At 42.0% G+C, this 20529-nt stretch overlaps 1 protein-coding gene and 1 non-coding gene across 5 annotated transcripts; both read left to right on the top strand.

Annotated features, from left to right (window-relative positions):
* The first annotated feature begins 348 nt into the window (after positions 1 to 348).
* On the top strand, positions 349 to 19393 carry LOC139192716 (GDP-mannose transporter GONST3-like). 4 transcript variants are annotated; one of them, XR_011577036.1, is made up of 7 exons: positions 353 to 659; positions 878 to 1006; positions 1182 to 1221; positions 17234 to 17309; positions 17426 to 17626; positions 17737 to 18892; positions 19016 to 19393. XR_011577036.1 is itself a non-coding variant. In XM_070815269.1 (6 exons), the coding sequence occupies exons 1-6, from the start codon at positions 650 to 652 to the stop codon at positions 18838 to 18840; spliced, it is 1560 nt and encodes a 519-aa protein (XP_070671370.1). In that variant the 5' UTR covers positions 349 to 649; the 3' UTR covers positions 18841 to 19393. The 4 variants fall into 4 exon arrangements, 2 of the variants coding, with proteins under 2 accessions (XP_070671370.1, XP_070671371.1); XR_011577035.1 differs by having other exon boundaries at positions 18973 to 19393; XM_070815269.1 differs by having other exon boundaries at positions 349 to 659; positions 17737 to 19393.
* A 699-nt stretch (positions 19394 to 20092) lies between these two features.
* TRNAW-CCA (transfer RNA tryptophan (anticodon CCA)) lies at positions 20093 to 20164 on the top strand. Its single transcript has one exon. It is a non-coding gene; the product is annotated as a tRNA-Trp (tRNA).
* The last annotated feature ends 365 nt before the right edge of the window (positions 20165 to 20529 follow it).

The following is a 20529-nucleotide window of genomic DNA, read 5'->3' as shown; positions in this document are numbered from 1 at the left end:
TTGACTTAATGTTTTAAAGAGAAATATCCTAGGGAACTTTAACGAAAAGCACCCGGTACTGTTCACTTTAACGAAAAACCACATTTTTACACTAAAAAGTCAATCCTGGTACTATTCACTTTACCCTTTATTTTGTCCTTATCATTAAAACTCAAAATTTTCAAGACATTTTCATTAGTTTTCCTAATATCCTAACCACAAGAGTAATTCACCACTTATAATAATTTTACTTTACTATTTTAAAGTAAAGGGAAAAGATTCGAACACTATTTGCATAGGTGGAGAAAAATAGGATAGCGACCAAAGAAGCAAATTTAGCCTTAAAAAAAGGAGGAGGAAATTAGTAGTAATTGTCCGAAAAATGACCTTGAATCAAAGTTAGCAAAGAATGAGGAATATATACCACTACCGTCGCTGTCCCGTTCTCCCTCAGATTCCCAATCATAAATCTACTCCTTGAGATTCAAAATCAAACCTGAAGCCGAGAGCCTAGAGGGCCTAAAAGCCATGGGAGCTGCTTATTCCTCACTTGTGCATTTCCTATAAACCCTTATCTCAATTTTCTATTCTCCAACTCAAATTAATTTTTTGTTTTTATTTTTCTTTCAAATTCAAGCCCCTTGAATTTCCTTCTCTGCTACACGAACTTATGGGCACAGGTATCTCTCATAAACCCTAATTGTTGTTTTTCTACATACTCATTTTCTTTTGCTTCTTGGGGCATTTTAGATATTATACTTTGGTAATATTTAGTGGTTTCTAATTGGATTAATATTTTGCTTACTCCTGCTGTAATGTGTTTATGTGTGTATATATATATATATATATATATATATATTTTTTTTTTTTAATTTTGTTGATGAATTCCAATTTCCAGCTCGTAATTTGACGGAGGAAGAGAGAAAGAGGGGGAGGGAAATTACTTGGGATGATAAGGAGGTCTGCGGGCACTATTTGGTTCGTTTTTGCCCGTTCGATCTCTTCGCCAATACTCGAAGCGATCTAGGTGCATTGCTTTTAAATTTCATATTGAATTACACCTGTTTAACAGTCTATTTGGTTGCTGAGAAAGAGCAAGCAAGAAATGTTTGAATCACGATTCGATTCCCAAATCATTTGCTTTTCGGATGTTTGGAGAGTATAACACATCACTAACAGCGAATCTTTTGTTTATGAAACAGGACAGTGCCCTCAAATACATGAACCAAAGTTGAAAGAAAGGTGACTAACTGGACATTTTTTCTAGGTTAGGATTTTCTTGTCGGAAATGTTTCCTGAGGTTTTCATGTTGCCGCACTTTGTGCATCTAGATCCAATGCAATTAAAGGAATTGTGTTTTCTTTTTCCGTCCTAAGTGAATTTGTTGTACTGGTTTTGCTACAAAAGCTCTATTTTATGCATAATTAACAGATTCATACATGTAGAATGAAAATTCAATATCGCAATACTTCAACCATGGTATTCTAAGCTGCTGCTATAAGTTATTGGTATTTTTTCTAGATTAGTTGATTGCTCAGGCGGAGAAGTTATTTATAAGAGGAGATTTAAATGGACATGTGGGCAAGGAGACAGACAACTATAGAGGTTTTCATGGTGGCCATGGTTTTGGGGAGAGAAACGAGGATGGGGAAGTTATATTAGATTTTGCAATGGCATATGATCTCTTCTTAGCCAACACCTTCTTTAAGAAGAGAGAAGAACATGTGATCACTTACAAGAGTGGGTCGTCAAAAACACAAATAGATTTTCTTCTAATGAGGAAAGGGGATCGTATAACTTGTAAGGATTGCAAAGTTATACCGGGAGAGAGCTTGGCTAATCAACATCGCTTGTTGGTGATGGATGTATATATCAATAGAGTGAGAAAAAAAAACAAGACTTGGAAGTGCCCAAGGACTAGATGGTGGAATCTAAAAGGATAAAAGCAAGCAATTTTCAAAGAGAAAGTAATCACCCAGTGTGTGTGGGATAGAGAGGGGGAAGCTAGCCAAATATGGGATCCCATAGCTAGTTGTATCCGAAAAGTAGCAAAAGAGGTATTAGGAGAGTCCAGGGGCTTTGCTCCACACCAAAAGGAATCTTGGTGGTGGAATAAGGAGGTACAAACAAAGGTGAAGGCTAAGAAGGAATGTTGTAAAGCCTTATACAAGGATAAGACTGATGAAAATGGTGAAAGGTATAGAAGAGGCGAAGAAAGCTGTGAGAAAAGTTAAGTTAGTGGCTTATGACGATATGTATAATCGACTAGATACCAAAGAAGGAAAGTTGGATATCTATAAACTAGCTAGAGCAAGGAAAAAGAAGACAAGGGACCTAAACCAAGTGAGGTGCATCAAGGATGAGGATGGAAAGGTTCTTGCTACAGAGAATGCGGTCAAAGACAGATGGAGAGGTTATTTTCATAATCTTTTCAATGAAGAACATGAAAGGAGTACTTCTTTAGGGGAGTTGAGTAACTCAGAAGAGTATAGAAACTACTCATTTTATCGTCGAATCAGGAAGGAAGAAGTGGTTGTAGCTTTGAAGAAGATGAAACATAGAAAAGTAGTGGGTCCAGATGATATATCGATCGAAGTGTGAAAAGTCCTGGGAGAGACAGGTATAGCATGGCTCACTGACCTTTTCAATAGGATTTTGAAAACGAAGAAGATGCCAAATGAGTGGCGAAAGAGCACTTTGATGCCTATCTACAAGAATAAGGGCGACGTACAAAATTGCATGAACTATAGGGGTATTAAGCTAATGAGTCATACAATGAAGCTCTGGGAGAGAGTCATTGAGCATAGATTGAGGCAAAAGACACGGGTTTTAGACAACCAATTCGGGTTCATACCAGGGCACTCAACCATGGAGGCAATCTATCTCTTATAAAGATTGATGGAAAGATATAGAGGGGAAAAAGGATTTACACATGGTCTTTATAGATTTGGAAAAAACGTATGATAGGGTCCCAAGAGACATTCTCTGGAGGATTTTGGAGAAGAAAGGAGTACGAGTAGCATATATCCAAGCTGTAAAGGATATGTATGAAGGAGCGAAGACTGCCGTAAGAACTCATGAAGGACAAACCGAAAGCTTCATCATAACTGTAGGATTACATCAAGGCTCATCCTTAAGTCCTTACCTTTTTGCGTTGGTAATGGATGAGTTAACAGGACATATTCAAGATGATATTCCTTGGTGTATGCTTTTCGTAGACGATATAGTGTTGATAGATGAAACTTAGGAAGGGGTAAATGTGAAGCTTAACCTTTGGAGAGAAGTGTTGGAATCTAAAGGTCTTCGCCTAAGCCGATTAAAGACAAAATATATGGAGTGCAAGTTCAGTGCAAATGGAGGCCAAAATGAGTTAGGGGTGAGGATCGGAGATCAGGAAATACCAACGAGTGACTGCTTTCGCTACCTAGGATCTATCTTGCAAAAGAACGGAGAATTAGATGGAGATCTGAACCATAGAATACAAGCTGGATGGATGAAGTGGAAGAGTGCATCCGGCGTGTTGTGCGACTGCCGTATGCCACTGAAGCTCAAGGGAAAATTTTATAGGACGACAATAAGTCGGCGATGCTGTATGGCACAGAATGTTGGGCGGTGAAGCATCAATACGTACACAAAATGGGTGTAGCGGAGATGAGGATGCTTCATTGGATGTGTGGGCACACGAGAAAGGATAAGATTAGGAATAAGGATATCTGAGGTAAAGTAGGAGTAGCCGAAATTGTAGGAAAGCTGAGAGAAAATCGGTTACGGTGGTTTGGACATATGCAAAGAAGTCCTACTGACGCTCTGGTTAGAAGATGCGACTACGGGATAGAGGTTCAGGGTTGAAGGGGTAGAGAAAGACCTAGGAAAACTTTGGAAGAGACTCTAAGAAAAGACTTAAGAGTACTTGGATCTAACGAAGGACATGACACAGGACCGAGCACAATGGCGTTCTAAGATTCATATAACCAACCCCACTCAGTGACTTGGACTTTTTAAGTCTCCAATCGAGAAGTTTTCCTCACTCGAGAAATTAAGGGAACACTACCTCAACCTACATGCTTCACTTACAAAGCTTCAACATACAAGCTTCAACAAAAGAAAAATTCAAAGAACTTAGTGAAGAAGGCTTTGGTGTATTTAACACAATACGTTGAAATGAAGCAAAGCTTATTTATTGATATCTCCGATAAGTTACAAATATGTACATATACATGAGTCAAAATAAACAAACAAGAGGGGGCCTTCACAATGGTTGCTTAGGAGAAGTCTCAGCAGTCGGTAGAGCCCCAGAAAGAGAAGGCACCGGAGGGTGATCACTCAGAGCCTCAGTACTGGACAGTACCTTAGAAGGAAGAAGCATCGGAGGTTGATCATTTGGAGCTTCATTACGCGGTACAGTCCCAGAAGACGAAGGCAATAAATGCCTTTGGAACACACCCACAAACCTTTGATGATCAAGTAAAATCTGACCATCAGATTCCTTCATCTGGTCAAGCTTCCTCTTCATGTTTGTAACATAGTCATGTGCGAGCTTGTGCAACTGTTTATTCTCATGCTTGAGCCCTCTAATCTTCTGTTTGAGACTTATCACTTCAGCCGCCAATGATTCAACTTGGCGGGTTCGAGCAAATAGGTGTTGGGCCATATTCGACACAGAACCTACACACTAAACACTGAGAGCCAGAGAATCCTTAACATCCAACTCATCAGACCGTTTGGAAAGAAGTCTGTTATCTTTGGGAGTGAGAATGTTCCTGGCCACCACCGCAGCAGTCATATCATTCTTCATCACGGAATCCCCAACGGTACGAGGACCAGTAGGGGATAAGAAGGATGGGCGCCATATGTTGTCTGGAGAAGGCACGGCTGCCTCTTCACCAAGGTTTAAGTCAAAATGACGGTCGGAAGGACCAGACATTTTCAAAGGTGTTGAAGAGAGAAGAGGTCGGACAAATCAAGATCTTAGAAGTGCAAGAAGGGAGCTTCTACTGGTGGAGATTCAAGTGTGCTTTGGAATTTAATGCCAGTCTCTATAAAAATCTGCACTTGACGGAGTTTCAGAAATCGAAGATGCGCCTGCTCAGAAATCGAAGAAGCGTTTGCTTTCTCAAAAGCTAGGCTGCTTAGAGACCACGAGGGCTGACCTCAGAGATCGAAGAGGCGTTTGCTTTCTCAAAAGCTGAGCTGCTCAAAGACCACGAGGGCCGATCTCAAAAATCAAAGAGGCGCTTGCTTTCTCAAAAGCTGGGCTGCTCAGAGACCACGAGGGCCGATCTCAGAAATCGAAGAGGCACCTGCTTTCTCAGCCTTGTCAGCACCTGTCACATGCACACTCAGCTTTGCGGAAATTACGGGCAATCTGTTGAAGATTTCTGGTGAAGTAGAAAGCACGTGAATCTTACTATTCAATCATCCACTTTCCACATGCAACATCAGCTCATGGGTACCACAGATAACTTTGCCAAAGATCTCTGACAAAGTTTAGACACGTGAAGCTTGCAGCTCCCACTACATCGCTATGACCAACAACAACAACAACAACAACAACAACAAAGCCTTTTCCCACTAAGTGGGGTCGGCTATATGAATCCTAGAACGCCATTGCGCTCGGTTTTGTGTCATGTCCTCCGTTAGATCCAAGTACTCTAAGTCTTTTCTTAGAGTCTCTTCCAAAGTTTTCCTAGGTCTTCCTCTACCCCTTTGGCCCTGAACCTCTGTCCCGTAGTCACATCTTCGAACCGGAGCGTCAGTCGGCCTTCTTTGCACATGTCCAAATCATCGGAGCCGATTTTCTCTCATCTTTCCTACAATTTCGGCTACTCCTACTTTACCTCGGATATCCTCATTCCCAATCTTATCATTTCTCGTGTGCCCACACATCCCACGAAGCATCCTCATCTCCGCTACACCCATTTTGTGTACGTGTTGATGCTTCACCGCCCAACATTCTGTGCCATACAACATCGCTGGCCTTATTGCCGTCCTATAAAATTTTCCCTTGAGCTTCAGTGGCCTACGACGGTCACACAACACGCCGGATGCACTCTTACACTTCATCCATCCAGCTCGTATTCTATGGTTGAGATCTCCATCTAATTCTCCGTTCTCTTGCAAGATAGATCCTAGGTAGCGAAAACGGTCGCTTTTTGTGATCTTCGCTAGATTGCTCCGGTCATTAGTGTGGATAAGTATATAAATGGATAGAGATAGGAAAGCAAACACAAGATGTACGTGGTTCACCCAGATTGGCTACGTCCACGGAATAGAAGAGTTCTCATTAATTGTGAAGGGTTTACACAAGTACATAGGTTCAAGCTCTCCTTTAGTGAGTACAAGTGAATGATTTAGTACAAATGACATTAGGAAATATTGTGGGAGAATGATCTCGTAATCACGAAACTTCTAAGTATCGGAGTGTGGTGTCGTCTTGACTTGCCTTATCTGTCTCATAGGTAGATGTGGCATCTTCTCTGGAAGTACTCTTCCTCCATCCAGGGGTGGTATCTTTAACTGGTGGAGATGCACAAGGTAATGTATCAATTTCACTTGAAGCTTACTTGTAGTCTCAGGCTTGGTCAAGCGCGATACAAACCATGTAGTAGGAGTCCCCCAAGTCGCCGAGCTAGGGGGTCTGCTGAAAGAGGTGACAGACAAGGTAAGCAATCAGAGCTCCGACTGATTGTTCACCTTCTCCCCATCTTGCAGCAGCATGAAGGATAAAGAGAAGAAAAATGAGAAGAGATGATATGAGATACTTTTGCTTTTGAAGAAGTAACTTTCCACAGGCTTATTCTTGAACTGAGCTGGAGGGTTTTCTGGTTTCCTCCAGAGTATAAGGCCGACTGAAGAATTTGAGGGTCAAAACAAGTCCATCAAATCTAGAGTACGTTCCACCCTGCTGATATGGGATACTTTTGCTTTTGACAGAGTAATGGGTGTATCGGCACGTGTGCTGTTACGCTTGTCTCCACATGCTTCCTTGTATCCTTCGCACTTGCCCTATCTGTTCCTCAAGCAGATGCGGAATCTTCCCTGGAAACATAAGATGTTGAAGATGAGTACTCGAGAGCAATGCCAGGTAAGTAATCAGGTAAGGGGTTCCAGGCAGTCAGTTCCTGGCTGGAAGCTTGATCCAAGTGCTGACTGATTGCTCTCTTTCTCCTTGTCTTGCAGGTAAAAACAAGGCCAAAGGAAAAGACAGGGAAAAAGCATGATATGGGATACTCTTGCTTTTAACCCTGATGATATGAGATATTCTTGCTCTAGTATAGCTTGTTTGCAGAGGTATTATCGGGGGGAAAGAAAGCTGAATATTTCGAAAGGCTTCGTTGGGAGTGCCCTCTCAGATATGATGAAAGGTTGAGCATTTTTGCAGGTCTGCCTGTCCGTTGGGGATGGAGGTCGACATATATAGGAGTCTCCCTAACAACAAGTAGTAATGCTATTCCTTTACCCTGCTTGGTCATAGCACGGTAGTGGGAGCTGCCAGTTTCACATGTTTTAACTCTGTCAGAGCACTTTGAAAAAGTGGTCTGTGGTATCTGGCTCTCGAGATTCGGAGAACGATGCCTTTTCGATTTTTGAGAAAGCAATCATGCTGGGGGTCTGGCTCTCGAGATTCGTAGAGCAGTGTCTCTTCGATTTTTGAGGAAGTAATCATGTTGGGAGTCTGGCTCTCGAGATTCGGAGGGCGGTGCCTCTTCGATTTTGGAGCAAGCAATCCTGTTGGGAGTGTTGTCTCGAATGTGAGTAAAGGTTGGGCATGTTTGCTAGTCTACCTTGCCACGAAGCACAAAGGTTGACACACAGAGACTTTCCAATTATCCAGCAATGGTACTGTTCCTTTACCCTCTCTTCGCTTTTGAGAAAGTAGTCATGTTGGGAGTCTGGCTCTCGAGATTCGGAGGACGGTGCCTCTTCGATTTTGGAGCAAGCAATCTTGTTGGGAGTGTTTTCTCGAAAGTGAGTAAAGGTTGGGCATGTTTGCTAGTCTACCTTGCCACGAAGCACAGAGGTTGACACACAGGGACTTTCCAATTATCCAGCAGTGGTACTGTTCCTTTACCCTTGTGGGTAATAATATGGTAGCTAGACCTTCAAAATTTATGTGTCTAAACTTTGTTAGTGCTGTTTCTTTGCTATTCTTTTACCTTTCTTGGTCAGAGCGATGTAGTGGGAGCTGCAAGCTTCACGTGCTCAACTTTGGCAGAGAACTTTGGCAAAGTTATCTGTGGTACCCATGAGCTATTGTTGCGTGTGGGAAGTGGGTGATTGAACAGTAAGATTCATGTGCTTTCTACTTCACCAGAAGTCTTCGACAGAATGCCCATAATTTCTGCAAAGCTGAGTGTGCGTGTGACAGGTGCTGACAAGGCTAGAAAAGTAGGTGCCTCTTCGATTTCTGAGATCGGCCCTCGTGGTCTCTGAGCAGCCCAGCTTTTGAGAAAGCGAGCGCCTCTTCGATTGATTCGGAGAACGATGCCTCATCGATTTTTGAGAAAGCAATCATGCTGGGGGTCTGGCTCTCGAGGATTCGGGGAGCAGTGTCTCTTCGATTTTTGAGAAAGTAATCACGTTGGGAGTCTGGCTCTCGAGATTCGGAGGGCGGTGCCTCTTCGATTTTGGAGCAAGCAATCTTGTTGGAAGTGTTTTCTCGAATGTGAGTAAAGGTTGGGCATGTTTGCTAGTCTACCTTGCCACGAAGCACAGAGGTTGACACACAGGGACTTTCCAATTATCCAGCAATGGTACTGTTCCTTTACCCTCTCTTCGATTTTTAAGAAAGTAGTCATGTTGGGAGTCTGGCTCTCGAGATTCGGAGGACGGTGCCTCTTCGATTTTGGAGCAAGCAATCTTATTGGGAGTGTTTTCTCGAATGTGAGTAAAGGTTGGGCATGTTTGCTAGTCTACCTTGCCACGAAGCACAGAGGTTGACACACAGGGACTTTCCAATTATCCAGCAATAGTACTGTTCCTTTACCCTTGTGGGTAATAATATGGTAGCTAGACCTTCAAAATTTATGGGTCTAAACTTTGTTAGTGCTGTTTCTTTGCTATTCTTTTACCCTTCTTGGTCAGAGCGATGTAGTGGGAGCTGCAAGCTTCACGTGCTCAACTTTGGCAGAGAACTTTGGCAAAGTTATCTGTGGTACCCATGAGCTATTGTTGCGTGTGGGAAGTGGGTGATTGAACAGTAAGATTCATGTGTTTTCTACTTCCCCAGAAGTCTTCGACAGAATGCCCATAATTTCTGCAAAGCTGAGTGTGCGTGTGACGGGTGCTGACAAGGCTGGAAAAGTAGGTGCCTCTTCGATTTCTGAGATCGGCCCTCGTGGTCTCTGGGGAGCCCAGCTTTTGAGAAAGCGAGCGCCTCTTCGATTTCTGAGATCGGCCTTCGTGGTCTTTGAGAAGCCCAACTTTTGAGAAAGCAAACGCCTCTTCGATTTCTGAGATCAACCCTCGTGATCTCTAAGCAGCCCAGCTTTTGAGAAAGCAAACGCCTCTTCGATTTCTGAGCAGGCGCCTCTTCGATTTCCGAAGCTCCGTCGAGTGCAGATTTTTATAGAGGCTGACATTAAGTTCCAAAGCACACTTGAATCTCCACCAGTAGAAGCTTCATTCTTGCACTTCTAAGATCTTGATTTGTCCGACCTCTTCTCTCTTCAACACCTTTGAAAATGTCTGGCCCCTCCGACCGTCGTTTTGACTTGAACCTTGTTGAAGAGGCAGCCCCGCCTTCTCCAGACAACATATGGCGCCCATCCTTCGTCTCCCCTACTGGTCCTCTTACCGTTGGGGATTCCGTGATGAAGAATGATATGACCGCTGCGGTGGTGGCCAGGAACCTTCTCACTCCCAAAGATAACAGACTACTTTCCAAACGGTCTGATGAGTTAGCTGTTAAGGATTCGTTGGCTCTCAGTGTTCAGTGTGCAGGTTCTGTGTCTAATATGGCCCAACGCCTATTTGCTCGAACCCGCCAAGTTGAATCCTTGGCGGCTGAAGTGATGAGTCTCAAACAGGAGATTAGAGGGCTCAAGCATGAGAATAAACAGTTGCACCGGCTCGCACATGACTATGCTACAAACATGAAGAGGAAGCTTGACCAGATGAAGGAAACTGATGGTCAGGTTTTACTTGATCATCAGAGATTTGTGGGTTTGTTCCAAAGGCATTTATTGCCTTCGTCTTCTGGGGCTGTACCGCGTAATGAAGCTCCGAATGATCAACCTCTGATGCCTCCTCCTTCTAGGGTTCTGTCCAGTACTGAGGCTCCAAATGATCCCCCTTCGGTGCCTTCTCTTTCTGGGGCTCTACCGACTGCTGAGACTTCTCCTAAGCAACCTTTGTGAAGGCTCCGTCTTGTGTGTTTATTTTGACTCATGTATATGTACATATTTGTAGCTGATCGGGGATATCAATAAATAAGCTTTCCTTCATTTCAACGTATTGTGTTAAATACACCAAAGCCTTCTTCGCTAAGTTCTTTGAATTTTCTTTTGTTGAAGCTTGTATGTTGAAGCTTTCTGAGTGGAGCATGTAGGTTGGGGTAGTGTTCCCTTAATTTCCCGAGTGAGGAAAACTTCTCGATTGGAGACTTGGAAAATCCAAGTCACTGAGTGGGATCGGCTATATGAATCTTAGAACGCCATTGTGCTCGATCCTGTGTCATGTCCTCCGTTAGATCCAAGTACTCTAAGTCTTTTCTTAGAGTCTCTTCCAAAGTTTTCCTAGGTCTTCCTCTACCCCTTCGGCCCTGAACCTCTGTCCCATAGTCGCATCTTCTAATCGGAGCGTCAGTAGGCCTTCTTTGCACATGTCCAAACCACCGTAACCGATTTTCTCTCATCTTTCCTTCAATTTCGGCTACTCCTACTTTACCCCGGATATCCTCATTCCTAATCTGATCCTTTCTCGTGTGCCCACACATCCAACGAAGCATCCTCATCTCCGCTACACCCATTTTGTGTACGTGTTGATGTTTCACCGCCCAACATTCTGTGCCATACAGCATCGCCGGCCTTATTGCCGTCCTATAAAATTTTCCCTTGAGCTTCAATGGCATACGGCGGTCACACAACACACCGGATGCACTCTTCCACTTCATCCATCCAGCTTGTATTCTATGGTTGAGATCTCCATCTAATTCTCCGTTCTTTTGCAAGATAGATCCTAGGTAACGAAAACGGTCGCTTTTTGGTATTTCTTGATCTCCGATCCTCACCCCTAACTCGTTTTGGCCTCCATTTGCACTGAACTTGCACTCCATATATTCTGTCTTTGATCGGCTTAGGCGAAGACCTTTAGATTCCAACACTTCTCTCCAAAGGTTAAGCTTTGCATTTACCCCTTCCTGAGTTTCATCTATCAACACTATATCGTCTGCGAAAAGCATACACCAAGGAATATCATCTTGAATATGTCCTGTTAACTCATCCATTACCAACGCAAAAAGGTAAGGACTTAAGGATGAGCCTTGATGTAATCCTACAGTTATGGGGAAGCTTTCGGTTTGTCCTTCATGAGTTCTTACGGCAGTCTTTGCTCCTTCATACATATCCTTTATAGCTTGGATATATGCTACTCGTACTCCTTTCTTCTCTAAAATCCTCCAAAGAATGTCTCTTGGGACCCTATCATACGCTTTTTCCAAATCTATAAAGACCATGTGTAAATCCTTTTTCCCATCTCTATATCTTTCCATCAATCTTCGTAAGAGATAGATTGCCTCCATGGTTGAGCGCCCTGACATGAACCCGAATTGGTTGTCCGAAACCCGTGTCTCTTGCCTCAATCTATGCTCAATGACTCTCTCCCAGAGCTTCATTGTATGACTCATTAGCTTAATACCCCTATAGTTCATGCAATTTTGTACGTCGCCCTTGTTCTTGTAGATAGGCACCAAAGTGCTCGTTCGCCACTCATTTGGCATCTTCTTCGTTTTCAAAATCCTATTGAAAAGGTCAGTGAGCCATGTTATACCTGTCTTTCCCAAAAGTTTCCACACTTCGATTGGTATATTGTCTGGGCCTATTGCTTTTTTATGCTTCATCTTCTTCAAAGCTACAACCACTTCTTCCTTCCGGATTCGACGATAAAAAGAGTAGTTTCTACACTCTTCTGAGTTACTCAACTCCCCTAAAGAATCGCTCATTTCATGTCCTTCATTGAAAAGATTATGAAAATAACCTCTCCATCTGTCTTTAACCGCGTTCTCTGTAGCAAGAACCTTTCCATCCTCATCCTTGATGCACCTCACTTGGTTTAGATCCCTTGTCTTCTTTTCCCTTGCTCTAGATAGTTTATAGATATCCAACTCTCCTTCTTTGGTATCTAGTCGTTTATACATATCGTCGTAGGCCGCTAACTTAGCTTCTCTGACAGCTTTTTTCGCCTCTTGCTTCGCTTTTCTATACTTTTCACCATTTTCATCGGTCCTCTCCTTGTATAAGGCTTTACAACATTCCTTCTTAGCCTTCACCTTTGTTTGTACCTCCTCATTCCACCACCAAGATTCCTTTTGGTGTGGGGCAAAGCCCTTGGACTCTCCTAATACCTCTTTTGCTACTTTTCGGATACAACTAGCCATGGAATCCCACATTTGGCTAGCTTCCCCCTCTCTATCCCACACACATTGGGTGATTACCTTCTCTTTGAAAATGACTTGTTTTTCTTCTTTTAGATTCCACCATCTAGTCCTTGGGCACTTCCAAGTCTTGTTCTTTTGTCTTACTCTTTTGATATGTACATCCATCACCAACAAGCGATGTTGATTAGCCACGCTCTCTCCTGGTATAACTTTGCAATCCTTACAAGTTATACGATCCCCTTTCCTCATTAGAAGAAAATCTATTTGTGTTTTTGACGACCCACTCTTGTAGGTGATCACATGTTCTTCTCTCTTCTTAAAGAAGGTGTTGGCTAAGAAGAGATCATATGCCATTGCAAAATCCAAGATAGCTTCCCCATCCTCGTTTCTCTCCCCAAAACCATGGCCACCATGAAAACCTCCATAGTTGCCTGTCTCCCTGCCCACGTGTCCATTTAAATCTCCTCCTATAAATAACTTCTCCGTCTGAGCAATTCCTTGCACCAAGTCTCCAAGATCTTCCCAAAATTTCTCCTTCGAACTCGTATCCAACCCTACTTGAGGTGCGTACGCACTAATCACATTGATAAGTTCTTGTCCTATTACAATCTTGATTGCCATGATTCTATCTCCTACCCTCTTGACATCTACAACATCTTGTACCAAGGTCTTGTCCACGATGATGCCAACACCGTTTCTCGTTCTATTTGTGCCCGAATACCAAAGTTTAAACCCTGAGTTTTCTAGATCCTTTGCCTTACTACCAACCCACTTAGTTTCTTGTAGGCACATAATATTTATCCTTCTCCTCACCATAACTTCCACTATTTCCATAGATTTTCCCGTTAAGGTTCCTATATTCCACGTTCCTAAACGCATTTTGCTCTCTTGAACTCTACCCTTCTGTCCTAGTTTCTTCACCCTCCCCCGTCTAATAGGATCAAAGTACTTCTTTTGTGTGTCCCGGGTAAAATTGATAGGAGCATATGCTCCCAAACAACTTTGAGTGGAGTCGTTCGAAAAGAAGTTTCTATGGCCCCCTTGCTCATTTAACACTGCATCCGGGTGCCGATGGAGATGCAGCGACCCTTGCTCACTTATCACTGTGCTCAGGCCACACAGCGCGCCACTTACGGGTGACGCCCTAGCTTTAGCGCGATTTTGTTCTGGATTCATTTTCATAAGGATTCGACGTGATCATGGAGTGCCGGCTGTCGACTACCTGACGCCCTCCCCCTCCTCCTTTATCCGGGCTTGGGACCGGCCATGTAAGACATAGGCGGAGTTACTACATCGCTATGACCAAGAAGGGTAAAAGAATAGCAAAGAAACAGCACTAACAAAGTTTAGACACATAAATTTTGAAGGTTTAGCTACCATATTATTACCCACAAGGGTAAAGGAACAGCATCACTGCTGGATAATTGGAAAGTCCCTGTGTGTCAACCTCTGTGCTCCGTGGCAAGGTAGACTAGCAAAAATGCCCAACCTTTACTCACATTTGAGAAAACACTCCCAACAAGATTGCTTGCTCCAAAATCGAAGAGGCACCGCCCTCCGAATTTCGAGAGCCAGACTCCCAACAGGATTACTTTCTCAAAAATCGAATAGACACCGGCAGAATTGCTTTCTCAAAAATTGAAGAGGCACCGTTCTCCGAATCTCGAGAGCCAGATCCCCGACAAGATTGCTTGTTCGAAAACCGAAGAGGCATCGCTTTCTCAACTTCGAGAGCCATTGGATAAAGCTTGTCTGTAATCTTCACACGCAACATCAACTTTCCAGATACCACAGATCACTTTTTCAAAGTGCTCTGACAGAGTTAAAACACGTGAAGCTGGCAGCTCACACTACAGTGCTATGACCAAGAAGGGTAAAGGAATAGCATTACTACTTGTTGTTAGGAAGACTCCTATATATGTCGACCTCCATCCTCAACGGACAGGCAGACCTGCAAAAATGCTCAATCCTACCTCATATCTGAGAGGGCACTCCCAACGAAGCCTCTCGAAATACTCAGCTTTCTTTCCCCCCGATAATACCTCTGCAAACAAGCTACACCAGAGCAAGAATATCTCATATCATCAGGGTTAAAAGCAAGAGTATCCCATATTATGCTTTTTCCCTGTCTTTTCCTTTGGCCTTGTTCTTACCTGCAAGACAAGGAGAAAGAGAGCAATCAGTCAGCACTTGGAATCAAGCTTCCAGTTAGGAACTGACTGCCTGGAACCCTTACCTGATTACTTACCTGACATTGCTCTCGAGTACTCATCTTCAACATCTTATGCTTCCAGAGAAGATACCACATCTGCCTGAGGAACAGATAGGGCAAGTGAGAAGGATACAAAGAAGCATGTGGAGACAAGAGTAACAGAACACGTGCCGATACTTCCACAAATTTGTCAACAGCAAAAGTATCCCATATCAGCAGGGTCGAACGTACTCTAGATTTGATGGACTTGTTTTGACCCTCAAATTCTTGAGTCGGCCTTATACTCTGGAGGAAACCAGAAAACCCTCCAGCCCAGTTCAAGAATAAGCCTGTGGAAAGTTACTTCTTCAAAAGCAAAAGTATCTCATATCATCTCTTCTCCTTTTCTTCTCTTTATCCTTCATGCTGCCTACAAGATAAGGAGAATGAGAACAATCAGCCGGAACTCGAAATCAAACTTCTGATCTGGGATTGATTGCTTGGAGCTCTGATTGCTTACCTTGTCTATCATCTCTTTCAGCAGATCCCCTAGCTCGGCGACTTGAGGGACTCCTACTATATGGTTTGTCTCGCGCTTGACCAAGCCTGAAACTACAAGTAAGCTTCAAGTGAAATTGATACATTACCTTTTGTATCTCCACCAGTTAAAGATACCACCCCTGGACGGAGAAAGAGTACTTCCAGAGAAGATGCCACATCTACCTATAAGATAGATAAGGCAAGTGAAGACGATACCATACTTCGGTACTTAGAAGTTTCGTGATTACTCAGCGGCTTGGATCTTGCAAGTCCCCAACCGAGGAGCTTCCCCTCCAACCAGGAGGCCAATCACAGAGCGACACGTGTCGACATCAGAAACCAATCATAGCGCGACACCTGTCAACATCAGAAGCCAATCACAACATGACACATGTCAATGTCAGAACAAGGCTAGAAACTCTCTTCTATAAAAGGAGATCATTCTCCCAAAATATTTCCTAATGCAATTTGTACTAATCATTCACTTGTACCCACTAAAGGAGAGCTTGAACCTATGTACTTGTGTAAACCCTTCACAATTAATGAGAACTCCTCTACTCCGTGGACGTAGCCAATCTGGGTGAACCACGTACATCTTGTGTTTGCTCTCCTGTCTCTATCCTTTTACATACTTATCCACACTAATGACCGGAGCAATCTAGCGAAGGTCACAAACTTAATACTTTCTGTGGTACCAAAGTCCTCACTGATTTTGTGCATCAACAATCCTTAAGTCCTTACATTTTTGCATTAGTAATGGATGAGTTAACAGGACATATTCAAGATGTTATTCCTTGGTGTATGCTTTTCGCAAACGATATAGGGTTGATAGATGAAACTCAGGAAGGGGTAAATGCGAAGCTTAACCTTTGGAGAGAAGTGTTGGAATCTAAAGGTCTTCGCCTAAGCCGATTAAAGACAGAATATATGGAATACAAGCGGGATGGATGAAGTGGAAGAGTGCATTTGGCGTGTTGTGTGACCGTCGTATGCCACTGAAGCTCAAGGGAAAATTTTATAGGACGGCAATAAGGTCGGCGATGCTGTATGGCATAGAATGTTGGGCGGTGAAGCATCAACACGTACACAAAATGGGTGTAGCGGAGATGAGGATGCTTCGTTGGAGGTGTGGGCTCACGAGAAAGGATAAGATTAGGAATGAGTGGGTTGGACATGTGCAAAGAAGGCCTACTGACGCTCCAGTTCGAAGATGTGACTACGGGATAGAGATTCAGGGCCGAAGGGGTAGAGGAAGACCTAGGAAAACTTTGGAAGAGACCCTAAGAAAAGACTTAGAGTACTTGGATCTAACGGAGGACATGACACAAAATCGAGCGCAATGGCGTTCTAGGATTCACATAGCCGACCCTACTTAGTGGGAAAAGGCTTTGTTGTTGTTGTTGTTGTAGTTGATTGCCTATAAGGGAATAGAAATGTATCCATTCCATCTCAGCAAGTTAGCTTACTAAAATAGTTGCTTGCTGATGTTTCACATATCAATATCTACTACCGTCTTTCTTTATTATTTTATCAAAGGTTTCTGTTCCTGGAGCTTGAACCCTTTTGCGAGCTTCTTTTTTATTTCATTTTTGTTACGTGAAAAAGTTGAATAAATTTTTAACCATCTGGAAAATGGTATACAATTGCTTTCACTAAGCTTTTATAAGAGTATTTTGATTGTTTTGTTGAAACTTGAAGTTTAGATTTCAAAATCAGATCATCATCTGAAGTCATTACATATGCTTTCTTCCATTTTATCAGAAATTTATGAGCTTACTGTCTGCCGTTTCATCATAAATCCATCAGCTGCTGCCTTTTATTTCCCTTCAAGGCTCTTGTGGTTCCCCTCACCCCTTTTCTACCTGCTATTGGACTGATTATTATTTTGTATTTTACTTCTAAGTGTTTCTTTTATTTTGTGATTATAGTTTTGAGAAGTCACCACAGCATGATGCATATTTTCCCAAGTTTGCAGCCGAACTTGCTCAGTTTTGTGAGATGTTGGTAAGTTGCACATTTTTCCATTGGGCTTGATGATCTAGAATTATTCACCTATATTTATGCTCAATGAAAATAAAATATTCACCTGTATTTCTTTGTCATATCTACTTGCATTACAGGTTATGGATTTGGATAGAAGAGTAAGGCGTGAGCGAGAACGCCGTCATCAGGAGGTGGAACCTGCTCTACCACATCCACTGTCAAGTGAAAAGTCTGAACATTTGTTTGTTCTGGAGGAAAAGTTAAAGAAGTTGCTTGAACAAGTGGAGGTCCTTGGTGAATCCAGCAAGATGGATGAAACAGAAGTGTCCGTGAGAAAGGTGTTGCTATTCTTGCCTGATGTTTATGTTAAGCATTTGTTTCTGAATTTTGCAAAAATATAAATGAAATAATGGTGTGGACTTACAAAGATTTTTTTATCCTACGACAGATGTCTAATAAAAATGGTGTAGAGAATCCTCAAGTTGGTCAGGGTCGTCAGGCCCAGGGTGGTTCAAGTGCTCCTACTCTCTTTGGTAATATCCAACCAAACTGGTACAGTGTCATATTCCAACAAATCTCAGTCTATGGTATAGCTGCTGGTTATTGCTTGTCTGCCTCATTGCTTTCCATTATCAACAAATGGGCTGTCGTAAAATTTCCTTACCCTGGGGCACTAACTGCTTTACAGTATTTTACAAGTGCTATGGGGGTCCTTGTATGTGGCTGGCTTAAGTTGCTAGAACATGATTCGCTTGACCTTCTTACCATGTGGCGCTTCCTACCAGCAGCAATTATATTCTACCTCTCTCTCTTCACCAACAGTGAGCTCCTTCTTCATGCCAATGTCGACACTTTCATTGTCTTTCGTTCAGTTGTTCCAATCTTTGTTGCTATAGGAGAGACTCTCTTCTTACACCAGCCATGGCCATCAATTAGGACATGGGCCTCACTTGCCACAATTTTTGGGGGAAGTGTGATTTATGTGCTTACAGATTACCAGTTCACAGTCACGGCTTATAGTTGGGCTCTAGCTTACTTGGTAAGCATGTCGATAGATTTTGTCTACATAAAGCATGTAGTAATGACCATCGGCTTAAATACATGGGGTCTTGTACTGTATAACAATCTCGAGGCTCTTCTACTGTTTCCAATTGAACTACTAGTAATGGGAGAATTGAAGAAGATTAAGCATGAAATCACGGATGAATCAGATTGGTATTCTTTAGATGTGCTTTTGCCAGTGGGGTTATCTTGTTTATTTGGTTTATCCATCTCTTTCTTTGGATTTTCTTGCCGAAGGGCAATTTCTGCAACTGGATTTACTGTTCTTGGTATAGTGAACAAGCTATTGACTGTTGTGATTAATCTGATTATTTGGGACAAGCATTCAACCATTGTTGGTACAGTGGGGCTGTTAATATGTATGCTAGGCGGTGTTATGTATCAGCAATCTACAAGCAACAAGCCTAAGGTTGTGAATCAGGTAAAAACACAAGAGACGGAGGAAGAACAACAAAAGTTAGTTGAGATGAACACCAGCTTAGAGCAATGAGAAATGGAATGTTGAATCTCGATGGGGAAACCTAAGAGAAGGAATTTTCAAGGTAATATTGTTATATACTTTGCTGCTTCTGGGTTTTAATTTTCTCCAGTTCAAATTTATTGATTAGTAAGTCTCACCCAGTGGCAACTTCTCATCGAGATGACTCAACTTTCGAGTTTCACAGAATGCCTGTGATGGATATGTGGATAAAGATAAATATTGGGCCTGACAACTTGGAAAATTGAATTATTTGTTGGCCAGAAACTTCTGTACCGAAAAATTTAGTTCTGAAGTCGAGGCTGCTACATTTATTCACCTTGGGAAAACGCAGTCAGACGAAATTTTGCATTCTTTTCTTTTGTAAACTTGTATTCATCAGATAGTCTCAATAGCAATACCGTATTTCGTTGGCTATCATTATAGCTTATTGCTTTTAACAGTGTACTTGTAGGCATTACGGGTGATGGTGTTGGTTTTTAATTTTCTATAATTATGTGTAAAAGTTTTGAGTATGAAGTTGGCAAAATTTGCCAATTTGTAATTGAGGGGGAATTTGTTTGTTGTTGACATTTTTGGTTGCTGTTCTACTTCTAGTAGATGAGCAGAATTCATGGTCAAATTTCAAATCTTCCTATATAGGATTAGCAAATTGTTATTGTCGCAAATTAGTTGAACTACCATATCCCTAAAACTTGTGGATCGTGGTAAGTTATCTCATTAGGTGAAGGGCATGCAATTAATATTTTGTTCTACTAACATTATTGTCTAATAAATAAGGGAACTTTAACAAACAACTAACCCCCAACTCAAGAACCACCCACCCAACTTCAGGTGTTGTCCCACCTAATGGGAAAGATTCTCTTATATCGCCATTTCACCACGAGTAATCATTTATTAGATAGTTAATTTACTTTTTATGCACACGACTATTATTTATTAGGAAAACTAATGAAAAGGGTTTGAAAACTTTGAGTTTTAACGATAAAAACAAAATAAAGGGTAAAGTGAATAGTATCAGGATTGACTTTTTAGTGTAAAAATATGATTTTTCGTTAAAGTGAACAATACCGGGAGCTTTTCATTAAAGTTCTTTTATTTAAATGGGTAAATAAAAATTTTGGAATGGAAGAACTGAAGTGGGCGGGAATGAGCAAATGGGAAATTCAAACCGTTGTTCCAACAGTAAAAACAAAAAGTTAAAGATAAATAGTTACTAATCTTTTAACTTTGAGTATATTCAGTTAAAGTAGGCAACATGTATGGATCTGTGGCGCAATGGTAGCGCGTCTGACTCCAGATCAGAAGGTTGCGTGTTCGATTCACGTCAGGTTCAGTTTTTCTTAGTGTTTTTCATTTTGCCTCTGCACCTTTTTGTCCTGCTATTTGGAACTTCGAACCAAGGAGGAGTATTGACATATGTATATTGTTGATTTTAATCACTTAGTTGATCTTGTTTATTGATAATCTTCAGTGTTATGCAAACTTATAAGATAATGTTCCCAATTTAAAAAACTAGGGGTCTAATTTTGGGGGGTTTTTTTTTCTGTCGTTAATTTGGAATGGTGATTATCTTACTCAATGCTTGATGATTGTGTGTGTCGATTTATGACCATCTTTCAAACTGAAACTCTTTCCCCTTCATTTGATTAGATAGTGTGAGAAATAATTAGCCATACAATGCAAGCCACTCAAACTAAA

Source organism: Malus domestica, chromosome 16 (assembly GCF_042453785.1).
Source record: "Malus domestica chromosome 16, GDT2T_hap1".
Lineage (NCBI taxonomy): Eukaryota > Viridiplantae > Streptophyta > Magnoliopsida > Rosales > Rosaceae > Malus > Malus domestica.
The sequence above is the reverse complement of the archived record's forward strand: the minus strand, read 5'-3'. Positions and strand labels throughout refer to the sequence as shown.